Source organism: Ornithorhynchus anatinus, chromosome 10 (genome assembly GCF_004115215.2).
Source record: "Ornithorhynchus anatinus isolate Pmale09 chromosome 10, mOrnAna1.pri.v4, whole genome shotgun sequence".
NCBI classification, from domain to species: Eukaryota; Metazoa; Chordata; class Mammalia; order Monotremata; family Ornithorhynchidae; genus Ornithorhynchus; species Ornithorhynchus anatinus.
Genome location: NC_041737.1, coordinates 10,302,385 through 10,320,655, shown reverse-complemented (window position 1 = coordinate 10,320,655; position 18,271 = coordinate 10,302,385). Strand labels below are relative to the sequence as shown.

The following is an 18,271-nucleotide window of genomic DNA, read 5'->3' as shown; positions in this document are numbered from 1 at the left end:
TAAGCACTTCCGATGGGCCAAGCACTGTTCTAAACACTAGGGAAGATATAAGCTCATCAGGTCAGATGCTGTCCCTGTCCTATACGTTATCAATTATCGTTATTGAACGTTTACTGTGTGCAGAACACTGTACTAGATCCTTGGGAGAGTATAACAGAATTGTAGATGGGAGAATAGGCACTGAATCCCCATTTTACAGATGAGGAAATTGAGCCGCAAAAGTTAAGTGACTTGTTCAAGGTCACACGGCAGGCATGTGGTGGAATTGGGATTAGAACCTGGGTCTTCTGACTCCTAGGCTATGCTACTTCTCCTCGGAAACAAATTAATCAACGATGCCTGAGTGCCCACTGTGTGCAGAGCACTGTACTAAGTACTTGGGATAGTACAGTACAACAGAGTTGGTAGACACATTCCCTGCCCACAAGGAGTTTACGGTCTAGAGGACAGTAAGTGAACCATGACATTTTCCCTTCTCCTTCCAGCTGCTGGGCCAATGGTCCAATTGGGTTCTGTTTTAATTTACAATTTATCTCGTTGCCTCAGGACCACTTGTCCTTGGCTAAGTAGAACTGGTCCTGCAAAAGGGGTGTGAGGACCAGTTGCACTGACCCCCACATTTAGGAGATGGAGGAAGCCATGAGAGTTGCTCTTTGGTACCCCTCCCTGAGGGAAGGGTAAAGACTCAGCTGAGCCGATCACAGAAAAGGATTGGGGAGGAAATAGAGGGGCCAGGTAGATGGGAGAAGAAAACTCGTGACCATCTTAGAGGCGAGGAGAAGTGAGCTGTCTGGCTGGAGAATGGGACACAGGGAAAGCTCACGCTATGAACCCTGGATGGATACAGGGTGTGATCGGAGAGGATCCCGGATTAAGGTTTGGACACCGTGGCGGTTTGGAATCCAGAGGCTAAGACTCCGGAGGTGCAAGGATTTTGCCCCAACGGGTCGAAAGGACACCCTGTACTCAGAGAGGGTAGGACTGGGTCCTGGGATGTCCTGAGAGAAGAGGAGGGGAAAGGACCAGAGGAACATGAACCCCAGGGAAGTAAAATAGGGTCCTGGGGGGTGGGTAGAAGTCTTAGATCCACAGAAAGGCAGTTTGAACCTGACTAGCTATCATTGGTAACTTAATAAGCTATTAAATATCACTGAGATGGCAGATCTTAGTGTCTGCCTGGGACAAGGGCTGGAGGAGAAGCTTTGGGACGTGGGAAGTCGTGGGCAGGACAGCATTTTCCATGAGCTTCCTGCAACCAGCCCCTAGAGAAGGGTGGTAGACTAGTCTCCATTGACTCCCTTGGGGAGCCCTGAGTAGAGGTGCTCCCCGACCTACGTTGGAAGAATGGGAGTGCTGGACTGTGGAGGCTGACTGGGTCTGGGTGCTCCTGAAGCAACTCTGGGGCTCTTTTGGCTGAGATTTAGGACTGAGACGCCATACAGGGAGACGGTAAAACATCATCCAAAGGAACAAGACTGGAATTAAGGTTAAGTGGCGACCAGAAAGAGAGAAACCAGTAGGGTTTGTGTGCCTAGGACGCCAGTACAGGCCTCCTTGACCTTAAGCTACTCTGTAAGCTCGTTGTGGGTAGGGAACGTGTCTGTTTATTGTTACAGTGGACTTTCCAAGCACTTAGTACAGTACACACTGTACTAAGTGCTCTGAACACAGTAAGCACTCAATAAATACGGTTGAATGAATGAATGAAATCCTGCCCCAAGACGAGTAACCTCTCCGGTGCTTTTAGAGCATGCTGACAGAGAAAAATGGGGAATTGACCCTGTATCCTCAAGTGAGCAGAATTTTTTTTTTTTTTGCCCTTGTCCAGAAAGGTTTGGCTCAAGTGACCAGTTGGCCCAGACTAGGCACTCTTTTCAGGGTCTGACCCTGCCAACAAAATGCTTCAAGTAAAGCCCTGCTTTTGACCAACGTAGCAGGAGAAACCTCATAACCTCAGCAGCGGTGCGGTGGGGGGCCACATCAGCAGGAGAGGGAGGAGGAAGGGGAGGGTGAAGAAGAGTGGAGGGAAGGCTTACCCAGCCCCCACCATCTCCTTAGTAACACGTCGGCTGCTATGGTGGACCTGGTCCACACTGGAGTTGATCATAGGAATTTCCAGTCCAGATAATATGAGGAGTCTCTGGCTGGGTCTGTTAGGAGGGGGGTGGGGGTGGCAAGAGAAAAAGGAGGGACAAAAGGAGGCGTCTCTCTAGTCCCTCGTGCAGTTCGTTGCCACTGGCCGCCGCCACTTCTCTCTGAGCGGCATCGCCGGCTCATTGAGTCATCCCGGCTGCTTCCCCTCTTTCTTTTCTTTCCTCCTCTGTCCCCACATCCGCTTTTTCCTCTCCCTCTGTTTCCCCATTCCCTTCTCTACCTCCACTCCCCACATCTGTTCTGCCCCTTAAAGTCCAGAAATCTGCAAAGTGGGTGTGTGGGTCGGGGGGGAAGGGTAATAGTACTTCCAACCAGCTGCTAATTCCACACCCCAGCCAGTGATGTCGCATCTGCCCTGCCTACTGGGAGGAGTTCGTCTGGGCCGGCTGACCCCGGAGGCACCAGGGAAGCGGGAGTGATCTGAAAAAAAGAAAAAAAAACCATGTTTCCTCACCTGAGAGACACCATATTTCCTAGTTCTGCTGGTAAACTTCTGAGTTTATTGGATGACAGGTCCAGGTAAACCAGATTATGGAGCTTGGCAATATCAGGTGGAATGCGACTAAGGTAATTATCATTCAAGTGCAGGGCAGTCAAATGTGTCAGGGACCAAAGTGACGTACTTAAGCTCCGCACTCTACCTAAAAGAAAAAAATAAAAGTTACACCGTTAGACCTGGGATCCGTGAAGGGCTGAAAATCAATATGTCGTGTGTGGCGCAGGAATACAAATACCATCAAATTGCTCAGCCATGGAAACGCCACTTAGAATCTCACCTGCCATCCCTCCACCTCTCCTGGCAGCTTCTCTTCTCTCCCCGACTCAGTGGCACTTGCCCATCTCTCCCAGCAATCCTTTACCCAGTCCGCCGCAATTCTGGGGTGCCCGTGCTAAGCAATCGAGAACCCGAATGTGGTTCCTGTTGTCAGAATTTGGGCAAAGACTGGCCTCCATTGCTCCAGAGAGTGCTTAGTGTGCTAACAAAGTGCCTCATTAACAAAACGTGCCGATGCTCTTCAAAAGATAAGTGCAATCCTAGCGATCCCACTGAACTCAATTATTTTCTCTGTTTCAAATAAGAAGCTCCAGGCTCCGTATCCCGCTGCCGGGAGGTTCGGATGAAGAGGAAGAAAGCTTTTCGCAGAGAGAAAAGAATCTCGAAGCGATTCTCCTGTAAGCCACGGTGGCATTTCAAAAATCCATAAAGGTCGATTAAAACACAGACTTGGCGTTCCTCGGAAACTTACTGGAAATGTTCACAATTCCAAGATGCCAATTTTGGCTCAGACCTTTCATTTGCCGTCAAAAGGGGACGGGAAAAAAGTCTTTCATTTCAGATTTCTTTTACTAGACAAACATGAGAATTAGCCAGCAATCACAGCCTTGCTTCTTCAGATCCAGCAGCCCCAGCTGTAAATGGGCTGCCCAGAAATGAACACACACTCATCCAATTTTGATGGGAATTGGGTTTAATTCTGAATTCCACTCACCCGAGATCTCTAACTCTGCCCAGTGAGACTTCTTCCCATTGGCTACCTCCTCCGCTGACATGATGGTGTAAATTCTGCGAGGATCTGGAGGGTCATATTTTTCCTTTGGCATCCCTATTAGTCTAGAGAAAAAAAAGAAGAAAAGAATTATACTACTGCTTCCAAAGACAATGGATTTCTCTAATAAATAACACCCATGGGGAAGGGAAATGGGAGTTTCTCAGCTAACCAAGATTTTAGCTGATATTTTTATTATCCGATCTGCCCGTCAATGCATCTTTTTATACTAGAGGTTCTTAAAGAACTTCTGCTACTTGGTTCCCGAGCTCGGTCCTGCTCAGGGTGCCCGTTGAGGAGTAATCATGGTTCTTACAATCCCTGGTGGACCTGGCCTCTGACCAACCAGCAAGTGGCAGGACGAGTAGGTCCTGGCACATGCATACTGAGTGAGAAGCAGCGTTGCCTAGTGGGAAGAGCAAGGGCCTGGGAGCCAGAAGACCTGGCTTCTAATCCCGGCTGTCACTTTGCTGTGGGACCTCAGGCGAGTCACTTCGGGTCTCTGTGCCTCAGTTAGCTCATCTGTAAAATGGGGACTAAGACCGTGAGCCCCACACGAGACAGGGGAATGTGTCCGACCTGATGAACGTGTATCTACCCCGGGGCTTGGTATGGTGCCTGTCACATTATAAGCACTTAACAAGTACCAGCGCACGTGTGCGCACCCCCCCCCCCACAAAAAAATAAAATAAAATAAACAATAGCCGGGACCACATCACAACCATTTTCAGACCCCCTCCAACCCGCTTTGGATTTTTTTCCTCATTGTTTCCCACTCTCCTCTCCAGCCCCCAGACCCCGCCCACCTGACCCATTTCTCTCTTGGGAGCGGCACAGCACACTGGAGCTCGGGGGGAAGGGTAGCAGGGTGGGTAGGGCGGCTGCCAGCCATTGACTGGGAGAAGGACCCGATGGGTCGGTCACCCAGGCCCTAACAGCTCTGCCATACCGACCTAATCTACCCGCCATTGTGCGGCCTAACCTCCCTGCCGGGCACAGCAAGGCTGTGGATCCACCAGGCAGGGGAAGTGCACCTTGTCTTAGGTGGGCACAGGTGCTCAACATAATGCCCATGCATGTCCCTAGAGGGTGGAGAGACCGGGTCAAACGGTCTTTGAGCCACAGAACAGGCATTCAAGTGATCTGTGAGTGGAAAAATTCAAGTACACTGTTTTATGGGTACATTAGCTAGTACAGGAGATGGGAAAGCCCGAGAACAGGGATCATCATTTCTGTAATAATAATAATTGCAGCATTTACCAAGTACATACTATGAGCCAAGCACTGTAGTAAGCCCCGGGGTGGATACACGATAATGGGGTTGGACACAGTCCCTGTCCCACACGGGGCTCGCGGTCTCCGGAGAGGGAGAACAGATTTGTTTAGTCCCCATTTTACCAATGGCTCATGGCCACGCAGTAGAGATGGGATTAGAACCCAGGTCCTCCGACTCCAGGGCCTGTGCTCTTTCATTCAGTCATATTTTTTGAGAGCTTACTGTGTGCAGAGCGCTTGGGAGAGTACAGGACAGCAATAAACAGACACATTCCCCGCCCACAAGGAGCTTAGAGTCTAGATGACTTCCCACTAGGCCAAGCTGCCTCTCCTGTAGGGGCCTTGGTCACAGCCAAGGAACCTCTAAAACAGCAGGCGGAACTGCCATCAGCAACCGGGGCCCTGCTACACTCTCCCCCTCCCTCCACACAGAGCATCTTTCTGCTCCTGCCAGGTGATAACATTTGAGGGTTGTGCCCGAAGAGCCGCTTATCCCAAATGCCGTATTGGAGAAGCCTAGTGGACAGAGCACGGGCCTGGGAGGTAGAAGGACCTGGGTTCTGATCCGGTTTCTGCCACTTATCTGCTGTGTGGCCTTGGGCAAGTCACCTCACTTCTCAGGGACTCAGTTTCCTCATCTGAAAAACAGGGATTAAGACTGTGTAAGGCTCAAGTGGGACATGGACTGTGTCCAACCTATCTATCCATCTACCTAAGCGCTTAGTAATAATAATAATGATGATGTATTTAGAGTGCCTGGCACGTAGCAGTTGCTTAACAGATACTATATATAGGCTATAGTTTAGTCAATGACATCATTCACTGCCCCCATACGGCTAATACACACTGGAAAAAAAAATCAAGCTATTCCTTTAAGATAATGTTATGAAAGAGAGCATAGCAGTGAACTAGAGCAATTGTTTTCTGGCGGCGATCCACTGATTATTAAACTAGGGGGTCTGCAATAGGTTTTTCTCTCACTGAAGTGATCCACAGTCTAAAAATACTTGAAAATGTTGGAATTAAGAGAGAGGAAGAAAGCAGATCTTTTCTTTCTCCCTAAATGACTAAAAGATCTATATCCGAATATGTGACTCATAATTATGACTCTATTTGCTTCCAGGTAAAGCCTCTCTCTTCCATTTTCCAGATCTAGAATCTTATCATTCAGTTTGGGCGGTAAGAGCCCCACGTTCTTTTTCATAAAGGTCAGGGCATTCTGTGTAGCTCTAAGATCATTATCCTGTGATGACATTTTACTCCTAGATAAGAACCACCCCCACCCCCTCACCCAACCAGAACAGACTGGATGAAATGCATTAGCAGAATGAAGTTTTTTAAGTAACAATTTGTTTCAGTATGTCTGCTGTGCACCATCAGACACATGCTTCAGTGGGGTCTAGTGTACCAAAACCAGGAATAAATTCTTCATAGCAAGGCCAAACCACAGATCAGACCCAAAAGGCAACCGGGATTACAGCAGCATTTCAGGCTCCGAAGAATATAGAGAGGCAGTCAATCCGTCAGTGGTATTTATTGAGCGCTTGCATTAGAAGAGCAAAATATAATAGAGTTGGAAGAGACGTTCCCTGCCCACAACAAGCTTACAGCTCTTGTCCTTAATGTGCTCCAGCCTCTATGTCTTCTGAGTAACCAATCGCAATGAGTGCTTACTGTTTGCAGAGCACTGTACTAAGTGCTTGAGAGAGTGCAATATAACAGAACTGGAAGACACATTCCCTGCCCACACAGCAAACTTCCAGTTTAGAGGCATGATGAAATGCCCCAGCAACGATGATCAGGATAGACAACAGTGCTCCAGCCTTTTTATTTAACTAGAGGGCCCCAACTCCACTTTTTACATTTTCTCAGTTCTCCTCTTGCAATATAAACAGACCTCCCTGTGCGCAGCCCAGTGAGCCAAATTTGTAACAGTGGTGAAGGAATGCCACAACAAAAGCCAGCTGAAAAGGAAAAAAACAGGGACCGGGAAGAAAGCCCCCCTCCTCCTCCCAATATCTAGGACCCTCCCTGCTTAGACAAAAGTGAAAAATTCTTTATCCTGTAAAATCATTGTGGACAGGGAACGTCTCAACCAACTCCACCATATTCTACTCTCCCAAGCACTTAGTACAGTGCTCTGCACATAGTAAGCGCTCAGTAAATACCATCGATTGACTAATTGCTTTAAGTCAGGACTTCCAGCTTCCACTGGAATCAGCCAGGCTAACAAGGTCATTTTATAAACTGACCTCCACTCTTCCTTTAATAGATTCACTTCATTGTGTTTTTTTAAAAAAAACAAAAACAAAACTATTACCAGTCTGGAAACGCTAGCAACCCTAGACACTTAATTTCCTAAATATTCCAAAGCATCACAGAGCAGACAGCACAGGTAGAGGCTTTTCTTTTAAGCCCTCAAGTAATTTGAGAAGCTTAGAACAGTGCTTGACAAAGCAAGCGCTTAGCAAATACAATTAAAATATTTTTTTTCAACCCATGGGACAGCCACTGTTCATGGAAAGCTACCCATGGTCCTTTCCAAGAAAAGTCATTCAAAATTCCTTCTTGCATCTGAACACAAATCAATCTGGAGGGGACACTGCCTTCCAGATTTCCCAGTTCTCTTGGGTACTGTACAATAGGATGACGAACAGAACGCAAAAACGCGTAATGCTCTCAAGCTCAATCGGAAACTCATGGTCTGGTGAAAGAGGTCTAAAGTTCTCCGCCCGATCAGTTGAAGGAGACAGCGAGTCCAGAAATGGGGATGTGGGGACACTGTGTTCATCACTCGAAGGTTTCCATTAGTGTTTTTATTTGAAAATGTTCAGAGAACCTATCTTTGGATGAAAAGTATTATCCACTTCAACTCCATTTCTGTCCCCTGGCTTTGCCTTGCCTAATGCACCGACTTTTCACTTTGGAACACACATCTCCCCCCTCGCTGCTCTCCCCCTCATTCCCGCCTCGGCTCTTCCGAAGCAAAAAAATTTCGTCTAGCCTTGGGAGTCTGTCGGAAAGAACCTTCCAGTGAAACCAATTTCGGGCTGCAGAGGCTCCGAGGACAGGGCTGATAAACAGGCATTGATAAGGAGTGTGGCCTAGTGAAAACAGCATGGGCCTGGGAGTCAGAGGACCTGGGTTCTAATCCCAGCTCTGCCAATTTCTTGTTTTGTGACCTTAGGTGAGTCACTTCATTTCTCTGTGACTGAATTTTCTCAACTGAAAATACCTATTCTCCCTCCTACTTTGACTGTGAGCCCCATGCGGGACAAGGGTCTGTGTTCGATCTAATTTGTACTTACACGGCACTTATCTTCGGCACATACTAGGCACTTAAATACCGTCCAAAAAATAGCACACTGCAGTTTTTCCCAGTGTCGGGGCCACATCGCACCTCGCTCTATGGGCCTGTGAGAATTTAGAAGAAGAGGAGGAAAAAGGAGAAATAGGAGGAGGAGAAAGAGGAGGCGAAGGAGGAGGAGAAGAGGAGAAGGAGAAAGAGGAGGAGAAATAGGAGGAGGAGAAAGAGAAGAAGAAAGAGAAGAAAGAGGAGGAGGAGGAGAAATAGGAGGAGAAATAGGAGGAGGAGAAAGAGGAAGGGAAAGAGGAGAAAGAGGAGGGAGGAGACAGGGGAGGAAAAGACGGAGAAGGAAGAGATAGGAGGAAGAAAAGATGAAGGAGATGGGTTCTCCAGGAGGGTCGGAAGTGGAAGCTTTGGTCCCCTTGAGAGCAGCGGCCACAGCTAAAGGTTTGCAGGCAGAGTCAGAGCTCCACTCTATCAACCACTGGTATTTATTAAGCACTTAACTGTGTGCCAAGCAACGTACTAAGCTCTTAGAAGAGTATAATCTAACAGCGTTGATAGACACGTTCCCTCACACTTAATTGTGGACGGGGTGGGATCCAATGGTGAAATGGCTGTTTCTGGAGTTCCTCGTCATTGTTTAGTCCTCCAGAGGAATCCCGGCATAAACCCGTATTGCACCCTATTTCAAGCGTTTTGTAAAACAGCCTAAATAGCTTCCCCCTTCTAGTCCCCTCAGTCAGCCACTCTGGTGACTACGCAGCAAAATGGCCTTGTCCCTTGGCTTCTCTCCCTCCCGCTCACCGGATTTCAATCCATCCCCTGCAAAGCGCTTCCAGGATGACGGGTTTCACAGATCAACCTCCAAACCTGCCTCAGACCAAGATTTTGGTCCAAGCAGGCATGTTCTGTGAAGCAGGGTAAAACCAACCAAAAAGCAATGCGTTTCCATTTTTTCTCCTCCCGAAAGCCCGGATAACTTGACGTTTGCCATCTCATCTCTCTCCTTGCGGCGACACACATTAACCTATCTCTAGAATCCGTCCTTTCCACTCCCAGCTGCCACCACGCAGTTCCAAGCACTTACCGTGCCTTGATGACTGTATCAGCCTCCTCGTTGACCTCCCTGCCTCCTGCCTCTCCCCTCTCCAATCCATACTTGACTCTGTTATCCAGATCATTTTTCCGAGAAACTGTTGGGTCCACATCTCCTCATTCCTCGAAAACCCCGAGTGGTTGCCTGTACACTTCCACATGAACTCCTTATCATTCATTTTAAGGCATTCCATCAGCCTTCTTCCTCCTACCTTATGCCACTGATCTAACTACTACAACCGACTATGCAAACTTTGCTCCTCTAAATGCACCTCACCATCAAGCCCCTTTCAATCACTCAATGGTATTTATTGAGTACTTACTGTGTGCAGACCACGGCACTGAGTGCTTGGGAGAGTACAACACAACGGAATTAGAAAAAACGTTCCCTGCCCATAACGAGCCTGTCCAAGGAAGAACTGGATGTCCCCCCCCCCCCACTTATATCCAACAGTCCACCATCCCCCATCGTTCTCCGAAAATCACATCTCCCAGATATTTTCCCCAACTAGTCCCTTTTCTTCCCTCATCCACTCTCCCCAGTGTAGCAGCTACCAATTTGGCTGTGAAGGACTTAGTAATAATAATAACCGTATGTTAAGCACTTACTATATGCCAAGCACTGTTCTAAGCGCTGGAGAGATACACGGTCATCAGCTTGTCCCACGTGGGGCTCACAAAACCGAAGTACAGAGAAGTTAAGCGACTCGTCCAAGGTCACACAACAGACAAGCGGCAGAGGCGGAATTAGAACTCATGTGCTCTGACTCCCAAGCCCGTGCTCTTGCCACTAAGCCGATTTAACACCCCGATACTCACACCAGCCCTACACAGCACTTACATACTTTATACTCTATTTCCCCTATCTGCAATATAGTTTAATGTCCATCTCCCGCACAGACTGTAAGCTCCTCATGTCTACCAACTCTACAGTACCGGACTCTCCCAAGCGTTGAGTCCGGTGCTCTGCACACAATAAGCGCTCAGTAGCTACCATTGATTGATTACTGCTTTGCGTTAGATACAAAAACACCACCAGGCAAACCTGCTGCAATAGTGACTTTTGGTGAATGTCTTCTTGCTTCCTTCGGTTACAGGCTGGGGCACGTGAAAAACGCGGCACTTCAGATTGAGGTCTTGGGCTCTCATCATACAGGAAATTCCAAACCTCTTGTTCTCTCAATTGCCACTGGGGCCTTCTCAACTCAGGCCATCCACCTTATCGCCGGACAGGCGTCAAATGGGGCGTCGGTGTGGGGTGATGTGGGCGTGCAATGAACTTCAGCCCAAATCCCAGGTCCTCTCTATCAGGGTGGGACACTCAGCCCAACAGGAGGCGGAAAGGGGCCGCCTGGGGCAGACCCCACAAGCAGCGGTTTCAACATTCAGTTTACGGCTAAAATGATTCTGCGAGAAACCCTCTGGACTTCAGGACGCCCACGACGGTTCCGGAGTCCACCACCAACAGCCGGCGACTTCGCTATCACGGAGAGTGACACCGCCAGGGCTCTATCGCCCAGCAGAGGACCTCAAAATATATGCCAAAGACTTCGAACAATGAATCGGGCCCCGGTTCTCAAGTCTTCGGTCATCTACCCATAAGATCTCTACAGAGATTTTAACCGATTGTGCCTCAACAGCACTTAAAAGAAGCAGTCTCGAGCAGAGATTCAGGAGCTGGCAGAGTTCCTAGGATTGAAAGGACCTGAATCAAGCCTGCATCGAATGCTTTGGCTGTAGTGCAGGCTGTCGATTATTTTTCTTATCTTTAAAGGAGTGGGCATTTCTAGGACACAATGGCATTATAAAAGGGCATTATCTTTGCCCCCTGCTCACTGAGTTACAGGTCAGATTGAGACAAGATAACTTGCTGTTCAATATCGATTGCATGCATACAATGCACTATACTGTCCAGAACAAGCCCAGGATGCGGACTATGTGCCTGCTTATGTTCTGAGATAGCAATCTAGGCAAGCTTCCCCATCAATTATTTTCAACTGCATTTTTCTAAACCCAACACAAGAATCCTTGGGCTATGCCAAGCTTTAATTTGGATGCCCAGAAAAAAATGATAATTGTCACACTTCTCAAGGACTTAATAAAAACGGTTATTATTATTATGGTATTTGTTAAGCACTTACTATGTGCCAGGCTCTGTTCTAAGCACTGGGATGGACAACAAGCAAATTGGGTTGGACATAGTCCCGTGTTCCAAATGGGGCTCATAGTCTCAATCCCCATTTTAGAGATAGGGGAACTGAGGCACGAAGAAGTGAAGTGACCTGCCCACGGTCACATAGCACAGAAGTGGTTGAGCCGGAATTAGAACTCATGACCTTCTAACTCCCAGGCCTGTGCTCTATCCACTAGGTCATGCTGCTTACTGTATGGCAAGCACTGGGGTAGCTATAAGATAATCAGACTTCGTACGGGGCTGCTAGTGTAAGTAGGAGATAAAACAGATATGTCCACTTTGCAGATGAGGCACTGAGAAGCTAAATGAAATGCCCAGGTCATATAGCAGGTGAGTGGCAGAGCCAGAATTAGAACCCAGGTCCTCTCACAAGCCCATGCTCTCTCTTTCCAATAGGTCACACTGCTTTCCTATCATAAATGACAACCCCCCCCCAAAAAATTACCTACATGTACAAAATACAACTAGAGCCAGAAACCTTTTTTTAAACTCAAATACTTAGATTTATCATAATGAAGATTTACCTAAATCTTCACTGTATTGGGATCTGAATGAGCCAGCAAAATGGACTCTGAAATAGAAATGATTTCCAAGTCATTTAAAACACCTGGAGAAAAGAAGCAGCTTATTAGCAGCCAATTTGCTTCTATCCTAAAAGCCAGTGCCAGGCTGGAAAGATCCACTCAACTATGTCTATGGAGAATAAGCAGGAGCAGATAACCAAAAATGAATCCCAACAGAATTGTCAAGACATTTGTCCCTACAGCCATCACCAAATTTAGTACAGTGCCTACCACACAGTAAGCGCTTAAATACCACAATTTTTATTATTATTAAGAGCTTCTACTCATCGATACAGATGTTATATGGCACTATACACTGTCACAGCACCTCTGAAAAGTGAAGATGGCTCCAGTATCTTCAAAGACACAGAGGGAATTCGAAATGCTTTAGTACTCTTCAAAACAGCAGCATGGTATACTGGATAGAGCATGGGCTTGGGAGTCTGAGGTCTTGGATTCTAATCCTGGCTCCCTCCCCTTGTCAGCTGTATGATTTGGGGCAAGTCACTTAACTTCTCTGTGCCTCAGTTACCTCATCTGTAAACTGGGATTAAGACTGTGAGCCCCACCTGGGACATTCTGATAACCTTGTATTTCCCCCAGCGTTTAGAACAGTGCTTGGCACACAGTAAGCGCTTGACAAATACGTTATTATTATTATCCGAGAAACGTAGAAAACACACCAACGGACAAAGACAAGACATTTATCCTAATCACTGAGGAAGTCACCGTGGCAGGAATTGCATCTACAAACCCTATTTAGTCTCCCGCACATTTACAATGGTGCTCTGAACCAAGTCCACACTCAATAAATGCTATTGATAGATTGAGATGCCACCAGATCTCAAAGATTACTTCGGTCTTGGCACAAATGGTGCAAGAGGGTTCTATGGTGAACATCGAGAGCGTGGGTCTAGAAGTCTGGAGGTTTTTCTCGTCCCTTTAGCTGCCCCTGGCCTGCTAGGTTACCCTGGGCAAGTTACTTAGTCTCTCTGTGCCTCAGTGTCCCCATCTGTAAATAGTGGTAACAAACCTGCTCTCCTTCCCACTTAGCTTAGGAGCCCTGTGTGGAACCCAGACAGCATGATCTTGGGAAGGGAAGCAGCTTGTCATAGGGGAAAAGAACACAGACCTGGGTGTCACTGAACCTGGGTTCTCCTTCTGGCTCTGCCAGTTTCCATCTTGTGACCTTGGGCAAGTCACCTAACTTCTCTGTACCCCACTTTCCTCACGTACAAAATGGGATTCAAAACACAATCTCCCTCCTACTTAGACTGTGAGCCCCATGTGAGATAGGGACCGTGTCCAACCTGTTTACACTGTATCTACCCCTTACACATAGTAAGTGCTTAAAAAATACCATAAAAAAATACATTAATGTCATTTTCAAGGCAAGAGCGGAAGAGAGACTCTGCTCCCAGGTGCTTCAGAGAAGAGAAGGCTTCAGGTTGCCCTCTGGGCAACAGCCTCAATAACTGAACGGATCCCTGTGCTGTTTGTAGCCTACCACTCGAGGAGCTTAAAAAATGCCATAATCATCAATACAACAGAGAAGCAGTGTGGCCTAGTGGAAAGATCAGGGACCAGGGTTCTAATTCCCGTCCTGCTGCTTACCTGCTGTATGACGGTAAGCAAGTCACTTTGATTCTCTGTGACTCAGTTCCCTCATCTGTAAAGTGAGAATTCAATATCTCTTCTCCCTCCTACTTAGACTGTGTGCCACATGTGTGACCTGATTACCTGGTATCTACTCCAGTGCTCAGTACAGTGCTTGGCACATAGCAAGTGCTTAATACACAATCATTTATTATTATTACATTCTAGGCAATCACTTTAGCTTAGTCAAATAGCTAAAGATGCATTCTCTGAACCAGAATCCATTTGACTATGGGGATTTTTTTTTCCACCTTATTCTAGCTATTCCTCCATTTGGACTCTACCAGGCAAATATTCTACTCACTAACTGGAATAATTTTGCTAATGGAAGGTCTTCCAGATCTTGCTATTAAGCTTTATCTCAACTCCCCAATGGTTTTTCTCTTCTTTCCAGGGGGCCTGTAGTTCAAAGTCTCCCCTCCACCACTGCTTTCTTAAGTAGGAGAGGGAGGAGAGTGCCATCATATACAGAAAATACTAAGAAAGAGATCTCCAAAATAGAGACAATCAAGTAAACTTTCTTGTGAATTTACATTTTGTTCCTCAATTTAGAGTGAATCTCTATCTGCCATCTGGAACCCCCACTTCTTTTTAAATCACTCCTGAGATGCCAAAATTAGTTCTCAATGCAACGGCAAAGAGGAGATGTGCACTTTGTGGGTCTGACTGCATTTGCAAAATAATACATATGGCATTCGGAAAGAAAATCATCCGCAAAGAAGTTCAACTCCAGCCTTCATTCACTTTTGCAATATGAAAACCTGATTTGCATTTTGGTTTCCTTGGAAGATGTGAGCTTCTCTCTGTAGTTTCTGGCACGGTTTTGCTTTTGTAAGTGAAACATGTGTTTGCAGATTGAATGGCATATTTCCCTTCAAGTCCTATTATACTGTTTCCTAGCACAATATACATTCAGTTTCTCCATTAAATCAATAACACTTTCTCTTTGTACCCTTTAAGCACTTGATATTCACCACACTCCCAGCTCCACAGCACTTACGTACATATCCACAATTCACATTAATGCCTCTCACCTCCTCTAGACTGTGAACTCCCTGTGGGCAGGGAATGTGTCTATCGGCTCTGTTGCACTGTACTGTCCTCCCGAGAGCTCTGTACACAGCAAGTGCTCAATAAATACCATTGATTTCTCTTCCACTGAGCTATATGGTTGTCCTTCAAACCTGAAGATGCCAGTAATGTCAAGTTCATCTATGGGGGCAGGGAGAGGGAGGGAGGGAGAGAGAAGAGAACACACATAAAGACTATACTTTTTATGGTATTTGTTAAGTGCTTACTATGTGCCAGGCAGTGTATTAAGCCCCATGTGGGACAGGGACTGTGTCCAACCTAATAATAATATTTGTTAAGGCTTACTATGTACCAAGCACTGTTCTAAGTGCTGGGGTAGATACAAGGTAATCAGGTTGTCCTATGTGGGGCTTACTGTCTTAATCCCCATTTTACAGATGAGGTAACTGAGATACAGGGAAGCTAAGGGCTTGCCCAAGGTCACACAGCAGACAAGTGGCAGAGCCAGGATAAGAACCCACATCCTCTGCTCCCAGCCCGTACTCTTGCCTCTAAGCCATGCTGCTTCTCATGCTTCCTCTGGTACTAATTAAGAGCTTACTATGTGCCAAACCCTGTTCTAAGCACTGGGGTAGATAAGAGTTAATTGGGATGGACACAGTCCCTGTCCCACATGGGGCTCACAGTCTTCACACCCATTTTACAGATGAGGGAACTAAGGCCCAGAAGTGAAGTGACTTGCCTAGGTTTACACAACAGACAAGTGGCGGAACCGGGATTAGAACCCAGGTCCTTCTGACTCCCAGGCCTGTGCTCTATCCACTAAGCCACACTGCTTCTCCCGATGGGCTCGCATCTAGCCCAGCGCTTGGTTGCCGGCCGCAGTCACGGAATGGAGCCGGCCCTATTCTTCCCATTCATCTGGCTCTAATTGGGAAGGACGCAGAGCTACAGATGGGTCGGGTGGACAGACCCAAGGCATTATCAAGGCAACTGCCAACATATGGGACCATTGTAGCTCGTTCGCGTGAACTTGCCAAAATGAGCATGCCCAAAAATAAAGCCTCCAAATCCCCAAGATCCTGTGGCTGTTCTCAGTTGCAGGCCACATGTGGCAGGCTTCTGTTTGGTGAGGTGCCAACACGAGTCGGCTGAGGCACATTGCCAGGCTCTTTGGGGGGGAATCAGCGGGGTTCTTCCACTAACCACAGGTACCCCCCACGCCCAGTCTCACAACAAATTACCCCAGCCCGCCTGGATTTTTAGCACCATTAACTTCGTAAGGAATGCAAAACACGCCCCGTGCTTTCGTTGAACGGTTTTGTTTAGTGTTTTGGCAGGAAGTTCAAAATGTGCGTTAAATTTTAAGAGGCAGCTTTTCAGGATTTCATCCTTGGAAAAACATGGCATTTCCTCTGGATAGGGCTTTCTGTTGCCTTTTAATTTAAAATCAAAGGGAAGAGAAGCCTGGACAGATGCTGGACCAGCCTTTAAATTCCTTGAGGGAAGGGATCGTATCTCCCACCTAATAATAACAGTAATAATGATGATGGTATTTGTTAAGCACTTACTGTATGTCAGGAACTGTTCTAAGCTCTGGGGTAGATACAAGGTAACCAGGTTGGATTTATTCATTCAATCGTATTCATTGGGCACTTATTATGTGCAGAGCACTGTACTAAGCGCTTGGAATGTACAATTCAGCAACAAAGAGAGACAATTCCTGCCCACAACAGGCTCACAGTCTTGGGGGCAGGGGAGGGGGCAGACATCAAAACAAGTAAACAGGCATCAACAGCACCAATATAAATAGAATTAGAGATACTACCCATCCTACATGAGGTTCACAGTTCTTACAGATGGGGTAACTGAGGCACAAAGACAGTAAGTAACTTGCCCAAGGTCACATAGCAGTCAAGTGGTGAAGCTGGGATTAGAACCCAGGTCCTCTGACTCCCAGGCCCGTGGCTCTTTCCAGTAGTCCACGCCGCTTCCCTAAGCGTGTACTTCAGTGCTCTGCACACTGGTGGACTGAGGAGGCCGGAGTTGTCGCCACCTCCTCTTTCCATTTAATGTATCGGTCCTGGTGAAGAAACTACTTCAACTCTGACTCACCCAAACTAAGCTCCAAATTGAGTCTTTCTGCTGGAAAACAGACTCATCCAAATTAAGGTCAAAGCTCTTTCTGTTGGAAAACAACCAGGAGAATAAAGATTCCCATATTCCAAATTTCTTCTGCGAGGATGATAAAATAGAAATTATTAACAATTTCAAAGTAACCGACATTTTGACTTTCAAAGAGTCACTGCCTAAAAGTTCAATCAATCCCTGGAATCCTTCATTTCCAACCCCCTTCACTGAATTACAGATAAAGACAGAAATGCTTAATCAGCTAAAAATTAAATTAAAAAAAAAAAAATACCCAAAACCCTAGCATAAACACATATGGACGGTTTGGGGGACGGGAAAACTCACACTTCTTTACCTGTTAATTAAACAGATGGGACTGCTCTGATCTCAGAAAAATGAGAAAAAACCACCACCACAGCTCTCAGACAAGCTTCCACAGAGACAACCTCTCTGAGATGAAGTACAACCTTTTTACCCACACCTTTCCCAGGAACTACCAAGCTCTACTTAAGTGTCGTACATCAGACCACCATCCCTACAAAGACGTTACGCTACAGTACCCAAAAGTTGTAAAAGCCCTCCCCGTCAGCACTTGTGAGAAACACTGTGGCTTAGTTGATAGGGCATGGGCCTGGGGGTTAGGAGGACCTGGGTTCTAATCCCCGGCTCTGCCGCATATCTGTTGTGCGACCTTGGGTAAGTCCCTTCTCTTCTGTGTGCCTCAGTTTCCTCACCTGTAAAATGGGGATTAAGTTTGTAATAATAATAATAATGTTGGTATTTGTTAAGCGCTTACTATGTGCAGAGCACTGTTCTAAGCGCTGGGGTAAACACAGGGGAATCAGGTTGTCCCACGTGGGGCTCACAGTCTTAATCCCCATTTTACAGATGAGGGAACTGAGGCACAGAGAAGTGAAGTGACTTGCCCACAGTCACACAGCTGACAAGTGGCAGAGCTGGGATTTGAACTCATGAGCCCTGACTCCAAAGCCCGTGCTCTTTCCACTGCGCCACGCTGCTTCTCCGTAAGCCCCACTGTAAGCCCCATGAAGACACAGGGACTGAGTCCAACCTAATTAGCTTGTATCTACCCCAGCGTTTAGAACAGTACTTGGCCAATGAATGCTACTATGACAATTACTACCGTGAAGAGTCCAGCTCCTCACAAGGCAGGATGCAAGACTCCAACAAATCCTTTCCAGATGGGTTGGCAAGGTCTTTCCAACTCCTGGGGGAAAATAATGGATTTTTTCCACATTCTTTCTGATCCCAATTTCATAAACCAAAAATCCAAAGACCATTTAAGACCAAGGAC

At 46.8% G+C, this 18,271-nt stretch overlaps 1 protein-coding gene across 3 annotated transcripts in view; it reads right to left on the bottom strand.

Annotated features, from left to right (window-relative positions):
• CNOT6L (CCR4-NOT transcription complex subunit 6 like) overlaps window positions 1-18,271 on the bottom strand; it is a 90,539-nt gene that overhangs the window by 38,488 nt on the left and 33,780 nt on the right. Inside the window, exons 1-3 of one of the 3 annotated variants that reach the window (XM_029073148.1) lie at window positions 5,530-5,555; window positions 3,645-3,766; window positions 2,609-2,795 (exon numbers count right to left, since the gene is read on the bottom strand). In XM_029073148.1, the coding sequence (XP_028928981.1) occupies window positions 2,609-2,795; window positions 3,645-3,756 (299 nt within the window). In that variant the 5' untranslated portion in view covers window positions 3,757-3,766; window positions 5,530-5,555. Of the gene's footprint in view, window positions 1-2,608; window positions 2,796-3,644; window positions 3,767-5,529; window positions 5,556-18,271 lie in introns of those variants that run through there. The other 2 variants (XM_029073147.1, XM_029073149.2) reach the window with 2 other exon arrangements.